The sequence below is a fragment of the Hemiscyllium ocellatum genome, chromosome 1, assembly GCF_020745735.1.
Source record: "Hemiscyllium ocellatum isolate sHemOce1 chromosome 1, sHemOce1.pat.X.cur, whole genome shotgun sequence".
Lineage (NCBI taxonomy): Eukaryota > Metazoa > Chordata > Chondrichthyes > Orectolobiformes > Hemiscylliidae > Hemiscyllium > Hemiscyllium ocellatum.
In genome coordinates this window covers 105,022,745-105,037,065 of record NC_083401.1, presented here as the reverse complement: position 1 = coordinate 105,037,065, position 14,321 = coordinate 105,022,745, and the positions used below count along the sequence as shown (strand labels likewise).

At 44.5% G+C, this 14,321-nt stretch overlaps 1 protein-coding gene across 1 annotated transcript in view; it reads left to right on the top strand.

The window, feature by feature from the left end:
- The first annotated feature begins 396 nt into the window (after positions 1-396).
- chrna9a (cholinergic receptor, nicotinic, alpha 9a) overlaps positions 397-14,321 on the top strand; it is a 31,415-nt gene continuing 17,490 nt past the window's right edge. The window contains exons 1-2 of the mRNA XM_060825312.1: positions 397-484; positions 8,730-8,875. Coding sequence (XP_060681295.1) covers positions 397-484; positions 8,730-8,875 — 234 coding nt within the window. The remainder of the gene's footprint in view (positions 485-8,729; positions 8,876-14,321) is intronic.

Genomic DNA, 14,321 nt, shown 5'->3' with positions numbered 1-14,321 from the left:
CTTGCTATGATGTGGTAATCAGATGTAGCATTCTAACTACCCTTAACAAGCATTTTATTCTGTTCTAGCATGAGCTTCCTGCATTTATAACCTAGGCAGTGGTTAGCCAATGCAGAAAAGTATCAAATATACCTTTTTACCCACTGTACCTGGACCATTAAATGTCTTAGGGACCTAGGTTCGAATCCCACTATGGCAATGGTGGAATTTAAAACAAATTTTAAAATTTGGTATTAAAAGTCATGTAACATTGGTTCACTAATGTTCTTTAGGGAAGGTAAACTGCCATCCTTAACTGGTCTGGCCAACACATGATTCCAGACACACAGCAATGTGGTCACTTTTAAATGCCCCTGAAATGGCCTAACAATCCACTCACATATGCTTACTACTAAAATGGCCTCAAAAGAATGGAACCAGATCGATCACCCAGCATCAACAAAGGCACTAGAAATGACAATGGCAAACTTGCCCCGGCCACCCTGTAAAGCCCGTCTTGCTAACGTCTGGGGACTAGCGCCAAAATTGAGAGAGCTTTCTCAGACTAGTCAAGCAACAGCCTGATATAGTTTTCACTCATATTCCATGTAAGATTAAATTCTACCAGATGACACCAGCACCATCCGTAAATCCTGGATGTAGGTTTGCTCACTGAGCTTGAAGGTTCGTTTCCAGACGTTTCATCACCCTACTAGGTAACATCTTCAGTGGGCCTCAGGCACAGCACTGCTGATAATTCCTGTTACTATCTCTGTTTGGGTTGGTGATATCATTTCCAATAGTGATGTCGTTTCCTGTGGTGAAGTCACTTACTGTTCTTTATCTCGGAGTGGTAGATGGGGTCTATATGTTTGTTGATAGAGTTTCGGTTGCAATGCTATGCTTCTAGGAAATTACATCATCACAGGAAATGACATCACCACCCCAAAGAAACCCAAACATAGAAAGCAGGAATTATCAGCAGTGCTTCACCTGAGGCCCACTGAAGATGTTACCTAGTAGGGTGACGAAACATCTGGAAATGAACCTTCCAGCTCAGTGAGCAAACCTACATCCTGAACCTCAACCTGAGCTACAAATCTTCTCAAGACCTATGGGCACAATATGCGAAAAATGGCCCGAAAATGGGAAACAAATGCCATCCAACAGTGCCAGCTGTGAACAGCTGTTCTTCCTGCATGAATGCCTAAGAAAACAAGTACTTCCTAAATGCCTTGAATACAAACCTCCCCATATCACCCCACTAACCAAACGAATAGCAGAGCAAAACGGCCGCAGAAAGGTTAGAGAAATGATTAATGATGCCCACAACAGAGTCCATAAATATAACTGGGAAATTTTGCACCAGAAATCTTTACTCAGTCGTGCAATCAACCATGAACGGACAGACACAGTACAACAAGCCATAGATATTAGACAGTGACAAACACAGAAAATGAAAAAACTCGACCTGCAGAAAAAAACTAGATAAACTTACACAAAGTAACAACACAGAAGCATGGATAAAAAGATTATCTGACCGACCGTTAACAGACACTGAAAAGGCCACCTTAGTAAGCGGATTAAATTACAACTGCCTGGATACGGACAAGAAAGATTTCTTAGCAGCATTAGAAGCAACACTAAAGGACAACCAACTCACAGAAGAAGCCCAGCAAACCATCAGACAGGTAGTCGCACCAACATTAAGCAGAAAAAAGAAAGGAAACACACTCACTATACAAGAAAGGAAAGCACTGGAAAGACTTAAAAAAAACATTGTTATCCTACCAGCAGACAAAGGTTGCTTGACAGCCATTCTAAATCGAAGAGACTACATTGAAAAAGCAAATGCACTACTTATCTGTAAGTGGTGACAGACCTGACCCCACAACTAGAGAACCGAATCACAGACCTACCTCAAGAAACTTCAGAAATCTGGAGAAATAAATAAGACTGACTTCCAAAAAAATGAAACCAAATACATCTAAAACATCATGGTTCTACGGATTACCCTAAATACACAAACCTGGAGCCCCCCTCAGACCCATAGTCTTGCTACCTGGAACACCAACTTACAGGTTGGCCAAGGAACTACACCAAAGACTAAAACACTGAGTAGAAGACTCACACCATGCCATCCACTCCACCTGAGAATTCCTGAAGACCATCAAAGACACTAAGATAGAAGGGGATGAAGTAATGTTCTCCTTTGATATAACAGCCCTGTTTACATCAATCAACATTAACCTGGCCAAGAATACACGGCCTACATTATTAGAAGCTCTACTGTTCTTCATCTACAGAAGAATCCATACACTAAACAAACAGTTCTTCCTAGCCATATCAGAAATTAAAGACAGTAAGTACCGAAAACTTTCATGTACTTACCCCACACTCGTGGTTCCTCAACTGTTCCAGAATCTTCCATCAGCCTCTGCAATCTGTTGGACGCCATTACACACACGGCCGCTACAGCGCCCGTGGCACCAACGGCCGACGACGACCGTGACGTCACTTCCACCCCCACCGAACTCGCAGCCTCCGCGATCGCCGCCCAGACAACCGCTTCCATGATCGCCAGGAAGATTGCTGACGGATTCGCGACCCCCACGGCTATCGGGAATGACAACAGTTCTTTCGTCGCCACAACCATTTCCGCCCCTTCGGTTGCCGTCGCCATAGCCACTTCCGCCCCCAGTGACATGACTAACCTGCACGACCATAACGCCTCAGGTGTCTCCGCCTTCACGCCGACTTCCGTCACCACGCGTGACCCCGCCCCCACACCGAGCTTCGTCACCACGTCTAACCCCGCCCCTACGTCGATCTCCGTCCCCGCCCCTGCCCCTAACCTCGCCCCCACTCCCAGCTCCAGTCCCACAACAGGTCCTAGCTCCCAGCCTTGCCGGATCTTCACCATCCCTCCAGACCTCCCCCTCTCTGAGGATGAAAGATCAGTCCTCAGCAGAGGCCTCACCTTCATTCCCCTACGCCCTCGGATTAACGAGTTCAACACGCGGCGAGATATTGAACAATTCTTCCGCCGCCTTTGCCTCCGTGCCTACTTTTACAACCAAGACTCCCGCCCACCCTCTGATGACCCCTTCTCCCGCCTCCAACACACCCCATCCACCTGGACACTCTGTGCTGGCCTCTTACCCGCCCTCGATCTATTTATAGCCAACTGCCGCCGCAACATTAACCGACTCAATCTGTCCACCCCTCTTACCCACTCCAACTCTCACCCTCAGAACGTGCAGCACTCCACTCCCTCCGCTCCAATCCCAACCTCACCATCAAATCGGCAGACAAGGGAGGCGCTGTAGTAGTTTGGCGCACCGACCTTGAGACCGCTGAGGCCAAACGCCAGCTCGCGGACGCCTCCTCCTATTGCCCCCTTGACCATGACCCCACCTCCCACCACCAAATCATCATCTCCGAGACCATCCATAACCTCATCACCTCAGGGGATCTCCCATCCACCGCCTCCAACCTCATAGTCCCACAACCCCGCACCGCCCGTTTCTACCTCCTGCCCAAAATCCACAAACCTGACTGCCCTGGCCGACCCATTGTCTCAGCCTGCTCCTGCCCCACCGAACTCATCTCCGCGTACCTTGACACGGTTCTGTCCCCCTTAGTCCAAGAACTCCCCACCTACGTTCGGGACACCACCCACGCCCTCCACCTCCTCTGTGATTTTCGCTTCCCCGGACCCCAACGCCTTATCTTCACGATGGACATCCAGTCCCAGTACACCTCCATCCCCCATCACGAAGGACTCAAAGCCCTCCGCTTCTTCCTTTCCCACCGCACCAACCAGTACCCTTCCACTGACACCCTCCTTCGACTGACTGAACTGGTCCTCACCCTGAATAACTTCTCTTTCCAATCTTCCCACTTCCTCCAAACTAAAGGAGTTGCCCTGGGCACCCGCATGGGCCCCAGCTACGCCTGTCTCTTCGTAGGATATGTGGAACAGTCCATCTTCCGCAACTACACTGGCACCACCCCCCACCTTTTCCTCCGCTACATCGATGACTGTATCGGCGCTGCCTCATGCTCCCACGAGGAGGTTGAACAGTTCATCAACTTTACCAACACCTTCCATCCCGACCTCAAATTCACCTGGACTGTCTCAGACTCCTCCCTCCCCTTCCTAGACCTTTCCATTTCTATCTCGGGCGACCGAATCAACACAGACATCTACTATAAACCGACTGACTCCCACAGTTACCTGGACTACACCTCCTCCCACCCTGCCCCCTGTAAAAACGCCATCCCATATTCCCAATTCCTTTGTCTCCGCCGCATCTGCTCCCAGGAGGACCAGTTCCAATACTGAACAACCCAGATGGCCTCCTTCTTCAAAGACCGCAGATTCCCCACAGACGTGATCGACGAAGCCCTCGACCGCATCTCCTCCACTTCCTGCTCCTTCGCCCTTGAGCCCCGCCCCCCCAACTGCCACCAGGACAGAACCCCACTGGTTCTCACCTACCACTCCACCAACCTCCGTATACAGCGTATCATCCCCTGTCATTTCCGCCACCTCCAAACTGACCCCACCACCAGGGATATATTTCCCTCCCCTCCCCTATCAGCGTTCCGCAAAGACCACTCCCTTCGTGACTCCCTCGTCAGGTCCACACCACCCACCAACCCAACCTCCACTCCCGGCACCTTCCCCTGCAACCGCAGGAAATGCAAAACTTACGCCCACACCTCCTCCCTTACCTCTCTCCAAGGCCCCAAGGGATCCTTCCATATCCACCACAAATTCACCTGCACCTCCACACACATCATCTAATGCATCCGCGGCACCCGATGTGGCCACCTCTACATTGGGGAGATGGGCCGCCTACTTGCAGAACGCTTCAGGGAACACCTCTCGGACGCCTGGACCAACCAACCCAAACCCTGTGGCTCAACACTTTAACTCTCTCTCCTACTTTGCCAAGGACATGCAGGTCCTTGGACTCCTCCATCGCCAGAACATAACAACACGACAGTAGGACGAAGTGCACCTCATCTTCTGCCTGGGAACCCTCCAACCACAAGGGATGAACTCAGATTTCTCCAGTTTCCTCATTTCCCCTCCCCCCACCTTGTCTCAGTCGATTCCTTCAAACTCAGCACCGCCCTCCTAACCTGCAATTTTCTTCCTGACCTCTCCGCCCTCACCCCACTCCGGCCTATCACCCTCACCTTGACCTCCTTCCACCTATCACATCTCCATCGCCCCTCCCCCAAGTCCCTCCTCCCTACCTTTTATCTTAGCCTGCTGGACACATTTTCCTCATTCCTGATGAAGGGCTTTTGCCCGAAACGTCGAATTTCCTGTTCCTTGGATGCTGCCTGACCTGCTGTGCTTTAACCAGCAACACATTTTCAGCTACATTATTAGAAGACCCAAAGACACAACACCAAACACCACTAGCTTCATTAACAAGTATCATCAAGCTAGTGGACCTATGCCTTACCACACACTTCACCTTCAACAACACAACCTCCAGACAAACCAACGGAACACCTATGGGATCTCTGATATCAGGGTTCTTAGCAGAGGCAATAATGCAGAGACTTGAACAAACAGCTCTGCCAACCATCCAACCCAAACTTTGGGTCCGCTATGTGGATGATCCCTTTGTCATCACTAAATAAAACCAATTAAAGGAAACCTTCAAAACCATTAATACCCAGACTGGCATAAAAGTCACTAAAGAGGAGGAAAACAACAAACTGCCATTCCTTGATGTTCGGTCGAGCAAACGGCCAACGGTGAACTTCAAACCAGCATCTACAGGAAAACAACACATACGGACCAAATATTGAACTACAGAAGCAATCAGATTTCAAGGATATTGGGACCGGTTCTGGAGGAGATGGGCCTAGTACAAGCTGGACCTGTTGCACCTGGGCAGGACTGGAGCTCATGTCTTGAGACAATATTTGCTCATGTAGTTGGGATGTTTAAACTAAAATGGCAAGGGGATGGGAACCTAGACAGGCAGACAGAAGAAAGGGAAACAAAGGAAAAAATAAATGATAAAATGGGAAATAAGAAGAAAAGTGATAGCCTGAGACTTCAAAGAAGAGAATCAAACAGGGTCACAATGCAAAATAATGTGAACAGGACTAAGAATGTTAAAAAGACATGTATTAAGGCCTTAACTTTATTTAAAAAGAGTGGAACTTGAGAAAAAGTGATATAAGATACTCTCATTTCACAGAAGTTGTAATTATACAAGACTGCACTTTGTGCACAAGCAGTTGTTTTGGTAGGTTAAAATGCTTACAAAATTATAAGCAATAAAAATAGTATAAATTACTCAGCCAATCTTACTTTTTCAATCAGTTGCTTTTTCTTGCTCTTCACCCGCTTTTGAAATGTTATCCAGATTGCTTCAATGTGATGCTGACTGTGGGACACTCTTCCTAACCATTTGAATCCATCTTCTCCAAATGTTCTCAACATCACAGATGCCAATTTTCACCCGATTTGTTTCAATCCATTTGACATTAAGAAACGGCTGAAGGCTATAGACCTGGACAACACATGACAAGGCGTGCAGTCCATTTTGATTCGACCAGGATCACTCACTCCTGACCTCATTCCAACCTTGGTTCAAAAGCAGAAAATGACCTGAATTTCAAGTATGAGGTGAGAGTGACCGTCCTTGACATCAAGGCCACATTTGAGTGTAGTATCAAGGAGACCAAGCAATACTTGAGTCAATGGGAGTTAGCTGATGTGGAGTGGGGAGGACACTCTCTCTCCACTGATTGGAGACATACCTGACACAAATGAAGTTGGTGTGGTGGTTGGAGGTCAGTCATCTGTCCTCCAAGACACTTCTGCAGGAATTCAACAGGATCATGTTCTCGGCCCAACCATCTTCAGTTGCTTCATCAATGACCTTCCCTCCAACATAAGTCAGAAGTAGGGATGCTCACTGATGATTGCACAATGTTCAGGACCATTCATGATTCCACAGATACAGATAATTAGTCCATGTCCAAAGCAGGAAGACCTAGACAATATCCAGGCTTGGGCTGACAGTGAAAGGTATCTTTGCACTACACAGGTGCCAGTTTTCAATAAAAGAGAGTCCAACCATTGCCTCACACATTCATTGTCACTGCCTTGTTGAATCCTTTATTTTCAACATCCTAGTGGTTACCATTGACCAGAAACTGAACTGGGCTAGCAGTTTAAATCATGTGGCTACAAGAGCAGGCCAGAGGTTAAGAATCCTACAGTGAAGAATCCCTATCTCCTGACTTGCCAAACCCTGTCCACCATCTACAAGGCACAAATCAGTGTAATGAAATACTTCCTACTTGGCTGGATGATTGCAGTTCCAACAACACTCAAGAAGCTTGACACCATGCAAGAGAAAGCAACCCACGTGATTGGCACCACATTCCAACATTTGCTCCCTCCATCATTGATACTCAGTCTCAGAACACCACCACCTGCAAGTTCCCTTCCAAGCCATTCACCATTCTGACTTGGAGATATATCACCATTCCTTCAGTGTTGCTGAGTAAAAACTCAGGAATTCTCTCCCTAACCTACGCCAAATGGACTGCAATGGTTCAGAAAGACAGCTGAGCACCACATTCTCAATGGCATCAAGAGACATGAGGTAAATGCTGGCCCAGTCCGTGATGTCCACATCCATGAGTTGAATTACAAGTGTTCTACTTGCTGTGCTACCTTTGTGAATGCAGTAACTCTGTTTCAGTCACAACACATGCTGCAGGACCTGCTGGCTATTTCCAGCAGTTTTTCCTGTTACTTAAGAGTTCCACCATTCATGGCATTTTGGGTAAAGTCTTCCTAGACCCAGAATGATATAGACAATGATGAATCAATTGATAAAGTATGCTCAGATTGTATAAATGAGATTATGGACTTAGAAAAATGGTTAAATTTTCCACCTGAGTTTTGAACAGCGAGATGAGAATCTCGTCACTGAGTGGTGAGAGGCTGACTTACATATATTAATGTAACCTGTCTTGTCTTCCTCTGCCCTATTGTGGTAGATTTATGTTTGCAATGAGACAAAATGAAATGAAAGTGGCTGGCACAGCTGCTGGTGTATGTGGCTAAAATGCAGTGAGGTGACCCAAGTGAGTGAATAGCAGTTACAGAGGATATGCAGCTTTAGTGGGGGTGGGGTACGCTGGGTGAAACTGAAGTGGTTGCAGTGTGATATCATAACCTTGGTTGTGCAATATTTGAGATAGCAAGTGAGAAAATGCTGGCATTTACTCTTGCAGAGCGAAGAAGATAATAACCTTTTTCCTGCATTGCAGGGCAGTCCTCCAGGTGGTGGATACCTCACTGATCTGGTTGACAGCTTCAGACTAGAAGATGTGGGTCTTAATCCACCTACCCTGCATTACAGCATTACCAGGGTTCTTGTTTTTTTTTTAAAAAAATCAGCATTTTAACCTATCAACACAACTGTTTGTGCACAAAATGTCATCTTGTATAATTACAATCTCTTGTATCACTTTTTCTCAAGTCCCACTCTTTTTTTTAAATAAAGTTAAGATTTTATATGGACCCTGATTTTTTTTTGCAATTCCTAAGGAGATTGTTGCTCTGTTTTGTATCAATTTCCAAGTAAGTTAAATGGAAATAAACTGATAGTGGTTGTACAAAATTAATCTTAATTTTCACCACATTGTACTACATTTGTGTTCAAATAAGAATTTGCTTTTTATTTGGATAGGCTCTGAGTCAGCAGATGGAAGATATGCTCAAATGCTGTTTAAGAGTTTATTTGAAGATTATACTGATGCTCTCAGGCCTGTGGAAGATACAGATCTAGCCCTGAACGTCACTCTGAAAATCACCCTTTCTCAAATTAAAGATATGGTAAGATTTGCTTGATACAGCCTTTTCCTCATCAATTCTCTCCTTTCATCCTTTTTTTTCCTCCTTTATGATGTTAGCAACATGTTTTTGTCCATTTCTGTGAGGTCACTCATGCTTTAGTTATTGTCTATTTAACCTGTTCAGAAAATGTTATTACAAACTTGCAGATGAGTCTTGAACCCAGGCCTTCTGGACCAGAGGTAGGTACTCTACCAGTGCACCACAAGAGAGCCTCACCCATGCTCTATTATCTTGTCCAAATGATCACTCTTCACTTGTGAACCTTAATGGTGACTATTAATAAGCTGTTCAAGTGCACACAGCCAATTCTGCCTTCCTCATCTGTTAATTATGCACACAATTTAATTTGTTAATTTGTGAACTTTCATAAGTAGATCTGGATAGGAATTAGAAACAAAAATTCTGCGTCTCTAACCTAGCAGTACTGAGGCAGTTTGGTTTTACTGTTATTGCTGTCCTAGCTGAGAATAGCTAACATAGGCCAGAGATTCAACCTGGTGTGTTCTTCCATTGTATTGCTAAGCTGCTCATTGGACAAATTCATTGAGCTATCGGGGAAGTTCATTCAAATATTTGACTGTGCATCATTTATCTTGAGAGAATTGCAATACATTGCTATTTGATCTTATTCATATTCTAACCTGATAGTTTACAAAGGTCAAAAATTAAGTCTTGTAATGTTGAATGTTTAAGATGTAACTTTGAAATTCTCAAGGCTGTTTACACAATACCATTAGAACCTGAATTGGGCCATTAGCCCTTTGAGCCGTTCTTCTATTAATAGAGTCATAGAGCTCCACAGTACAGAAAAAAGGCCCTTTGACCCATTGAGTCTGTGCTGGTCAAAAATATTATAGGATTCTGGGTTACTCAAGATGGAGGATGGGGAAAAATTGTGGCTATAAGTATTGCTCTTTCTTTGGGATATATTAGGTGTTGAAGCTGATTTCCTCAAATTACAGGAGCAGTAATTACTGTTCTATAAGCTGTTATATTGTTTTGGAGCTTTGGGGATAAAAAGATCAATACAACAGCACTTTAAAAAGGTGAAAGAGAGAGAAAGGCAGGGACCATCTGGCCAGTGAATCAAACAAGAAAGAAAACAACAGTGAATCTGCACAGCAACTGACTTTGCTGTTTGAGTTCAAGTAGCTCTTGACATTAGAGTGTGTCTAAGAAAAATTAACAAACAGGCATTTCATAGCTGATCTTGGAGGAACCTGTATGGAAGAGCTCACAGCACAGCAGCAGCTAAACGCATATTTTTTTAAGTGTAACCCCTCTGTTCTTTTTCTTTGTAAATCTGCAATGGTGAGTAGAGTGCATTCTTTTTTGATTGTATAATTTATTGACATCAGTCTCTTGTTTAAATTTTAAAAATATAAAACATAGGTACTAAATTAGCCTGAAGCAGTGATTTTTAGAGCAGTAAGACTGTGCTATTTTCTGGATCTGCAGATTGTTAAGGTGCAAAGATGGACTTTAGTGAGTGATGTGCTGTTCCTGTAAGATATGGGAGATTAGGGAGAGTTTCCATATTACTGATGATTATGTCTGCAGTTAGGGTTTTTGGTTGCAAATCCTATCAGATCGCATGGATTGATTGGAGTGGCAGTTAGAGGTAATGAGGAGTTTACAGGAGTTAGGAGGTCTGATGGATGGCAGTTATAGGAAGAGAAAAAATGCAGATGCAGTAAGGTAGATGGATGAACTTTAGGAAAGGTAGGAGAGGGAAGCAGATAGTGCAGAAGCCTCCTGCGCCTATCCCCATCTCAAACAATTAAGCTGTTTTAGAAAATGTAGGGGTTATAGATTCTCATGGGGATGTAGCACAGACAGCCAGGTTTCTGGTACTGAGACTGAATAATGTAACTGGGGTTAGAGTCATAGAGATATACAGCAAGGAAACAGACCCTTCTGTCCAACTTGTCCATGCCGACCAGATATCCCAACCCAATCTATTCCCACCTGCCAGCACCTGGCCCATATCTATCTGAACCCTTCCTATTCATATACCCATCCAGATACCTTTTAAATGTTGCAATTGTACTAGCCTCCACCACTTCCTCTGGCAGCTCATTCCATACATGTACCATCTTCTGCGTGGAAAAGTTGCTCTTTAGGTCTCTTTTATATCTTTTTTCCTCTCACCCTGAACCTATGCCCTCTAGTTCTGGACTCCCCACCCCAGGGAAAAGACTGTCTACTTATCCTATCCATGCCCCTCATGACTTTATAAACCTCTAATAGGTCACCCATCAGCCTCTGACACTCCAGGGAATCCAGCATTCCCTATACATACCAGCATTTCCTTTCACCCTAACTGGAATATATTTTTTCTGGACTCTCGTTATCTCATTTCTAAAGGTTTTCCATTTTCCAGCCATCCCTTTACCTGCGAACATCTGCCCCCAATCAGCTTTTGAAAGTTCTTGCCCAATGTTGTCAAAATTGGCCTTTCTCCAATTTAGAACTTCAACTTGTAGATCTGATCTATCCTTTTGCATCACTATTTTAAATCTAATAGAATTATGGTCGCTGGCCCCAAAGTGCTCCCCCACTGACACCTCAGTCACTTGCTCAGCCTTATTTCCCAAGAGAAGGTCAAGATTTGCATCTTCTCTAGTAGGTACATCCACATCCGGAATCAGAAAATTGCTTTGTACAGACTTAACTAATTCCTCTCCATCTAAACCCTCATCAGTATGGCAGTCCCAGTCTATGTTTGGAAAGTTAAAATCCCCTACCATAACCACCATATTATTCTTACAGATAACTGAGATCTCCTTACAAATGTATTCCTCAATTTCCCTCTGACTATTGGGGGGTTTATAATACAATCGCACTAAGATGATCATCCTTTTCTTTTTTCTCAGTTCCACCCAAATAACCTTCCTGGATATATTTCCGGGAATATCCTCCCTCAGTACAGCTATACTGCTATCCCTTATCTAAAACCCCACTCCCTCTCCTCTCTTGCCTCCCGTTCAGTCCTTCCTGTAGCATTTGTATCCTGGAACATTAGGCTGCCAGTCCTGTCCATCCCTGAGCCATGTTTCTGTAATTGCTATGATATCCCAGTCCCATGTTCCTAACCATGCCCTGCCCTGTTAGGCCCTTTGCATTAAAATAAATGCAGTTTAATTTATCAGTCCTGCCTTGTTCTCTGCTTTGTCCCTGCCTGCTCTGACTGTTTGACTCACCTTTGTTCTCAACTACACCGGTCTCAGAATGATCTCTTTCCTCATTATCTCCCTGGCTCTCTCTTCCACCCCCCCCCCCCCCCCCACCTTACTAGTTTAAATCCTCCTGAGCAGCTGTAGCAAACCTCCCTGCCAGAATATTTGTTGCCTTCTAATTTAGGTGCAGGTCACTTCTACCCCAAAAGAGCTTTCAATGGTCCAAAAATGTGAATCCTTCTCCCATAGACCAGCTACTCAGCCATGCGTTCATCTGCTCTATACTCTTATTCCTGTCCTCACTATGTTAGGTTCCAAGCAATCGATTGTGATAGGGCACTGTCTCGTCAGAAGCACAGACAGATGTTTCTGGAGCCGACGACAAGAATTCAGAATGGTGTGTTGCCTGCCTGGTGCCAGGATCAAGGATATCTCTGAGAACGTGCAGAATATTCTCAAAAGGGAGAGGGACCAGCAGTAGGTCTTTGTACACAATAGAACAAATGACATAGGAATGGAAAAGGATGATATTCTGAAGGAAGAATATAGGAAGTTAGACAGGAATTTAAAAAGGAGGTCCTCAGGTAGTAATATCTGGACTACACCCAGTGCTATGAGCTAATGAGGGTAGGAATAGAAAGATTGAGCAGATGAATGCGTAACTGAGGAGCTGGTTCAGGGTAGAAGAATTCTGATCATTGGAATCTCTTCTGGGGTAGAAATGATCTGTGTAAGAAGAATGGACTGCACCTGAATTGGAAGGGGACAAATATAGTGGTAGGGAAATTTGCTAGAGCTGCTCGGGGTCATTTAAATGAGTAAGGTGGGGTGGTGGGACCCAGTGACACAGTGTAGAAAGAGATCAGTCTGGGACTGGTACAGTTGGGAAAAGGGGCAAGACAAACAATCAGGGCAGACAGGAGCAAAGCAGCAAACAAGATAGCCCTGATAAAGTAAACACATTAATTTCAATGCAAGAGGCCTAACAGTGAAGGCAGATGAACTTAAGGCATGGTTACAAATCCAAGATACAAATGCTGTAGGAAAGATAGAAAGGATGGCAAGCGAGGAGGGGAGTGGTATTTTTGATCAGGGATAACATTAAGGCTGTAATTAGGGAGGATATTCCTGCAAATACATCCATTATTTGGGTGGGACTGAGAAATAAGAAAGGGAAGATCACCTTATTGGGATTGTATTATACACTCCCAATAGTCAGAGGGAAATTGAGAAACAAATTTGTAAGGAGATCTTCGTTATCTGTAGGAATAATCTGTTGGTCATGGTAGGGGATTTTAACTTTTCAAACATAGACTGGGATTACCGTAGAGTTAAAGATTTAGATGGAGAGGAATTTGTGTGTACAAGGAAATTTTCTGATTCTGTCTGTGGATATACCAGTAGAGAAGGTGCAAAACCTGACCTCCTCCCGGAAACCATAATTCTAATAGTTTTAAAATAGTGATGAAAAAGGAGAGATCGGATTTAAAAGTTGCAGTTCTAAATTGGAGGAAGACCAATTTTGACGGTGTTAGGCAGGAACTTTCAAAAGTTGATTGGGGACAGATGTTCGCAGGTAAAAGGACGACTGGAAAATGGGAAGCCTTCAGAAATGAGATAACGAGAGTCCAGAGACAGTATATTCCTGTTAGGGTGAAAGGGAAGGCTGGTATGTATAGGGAATGCTGGATGACTAGAGAAATTGAGGGTTTGATCAAGGAAAAAGAAGGAAGCATATGTTAAATATCCACAGCAGGGATCGAGTGAATCCATAGAGTATAAAGGCAGGTGGCATATATTTAAGATGGAAATCAAGAGGGCAAAAAGGGGACGTGAGATAGCTTTGGCAAATTGGGTTAAGGAGAATCCAAAGGGATTTTTAGAAAAGCATCAAGGACAAAAGGGTAACTAGGGAGAGAATGGAGCCCCTCAAAGATCAGCAAGGCAGCCAAACTTTGGAGACGCAGGAGATTGGGGAGATACTAAACAAGTATTTTGCATCAGTATTTACTGTGGAGAAGAACTTGGAAGATATAGAATATGGAGAAATAGCTGGTAAATTTTGAAAAATGTCCATAATACAGAATAGGAGGTGCTGGATGTCTTAAAACTCATAACGGTGGATAAATCCCCAGGACCTGATCAGATTTACCCAAGAAGCTAGGGAAGTGATTTCTGGGCCCCTTGCTGAGATAAGTATATCATTGATAGTCACAGGTGAGGTGCCAGAAGACTGAAGGTTGGCT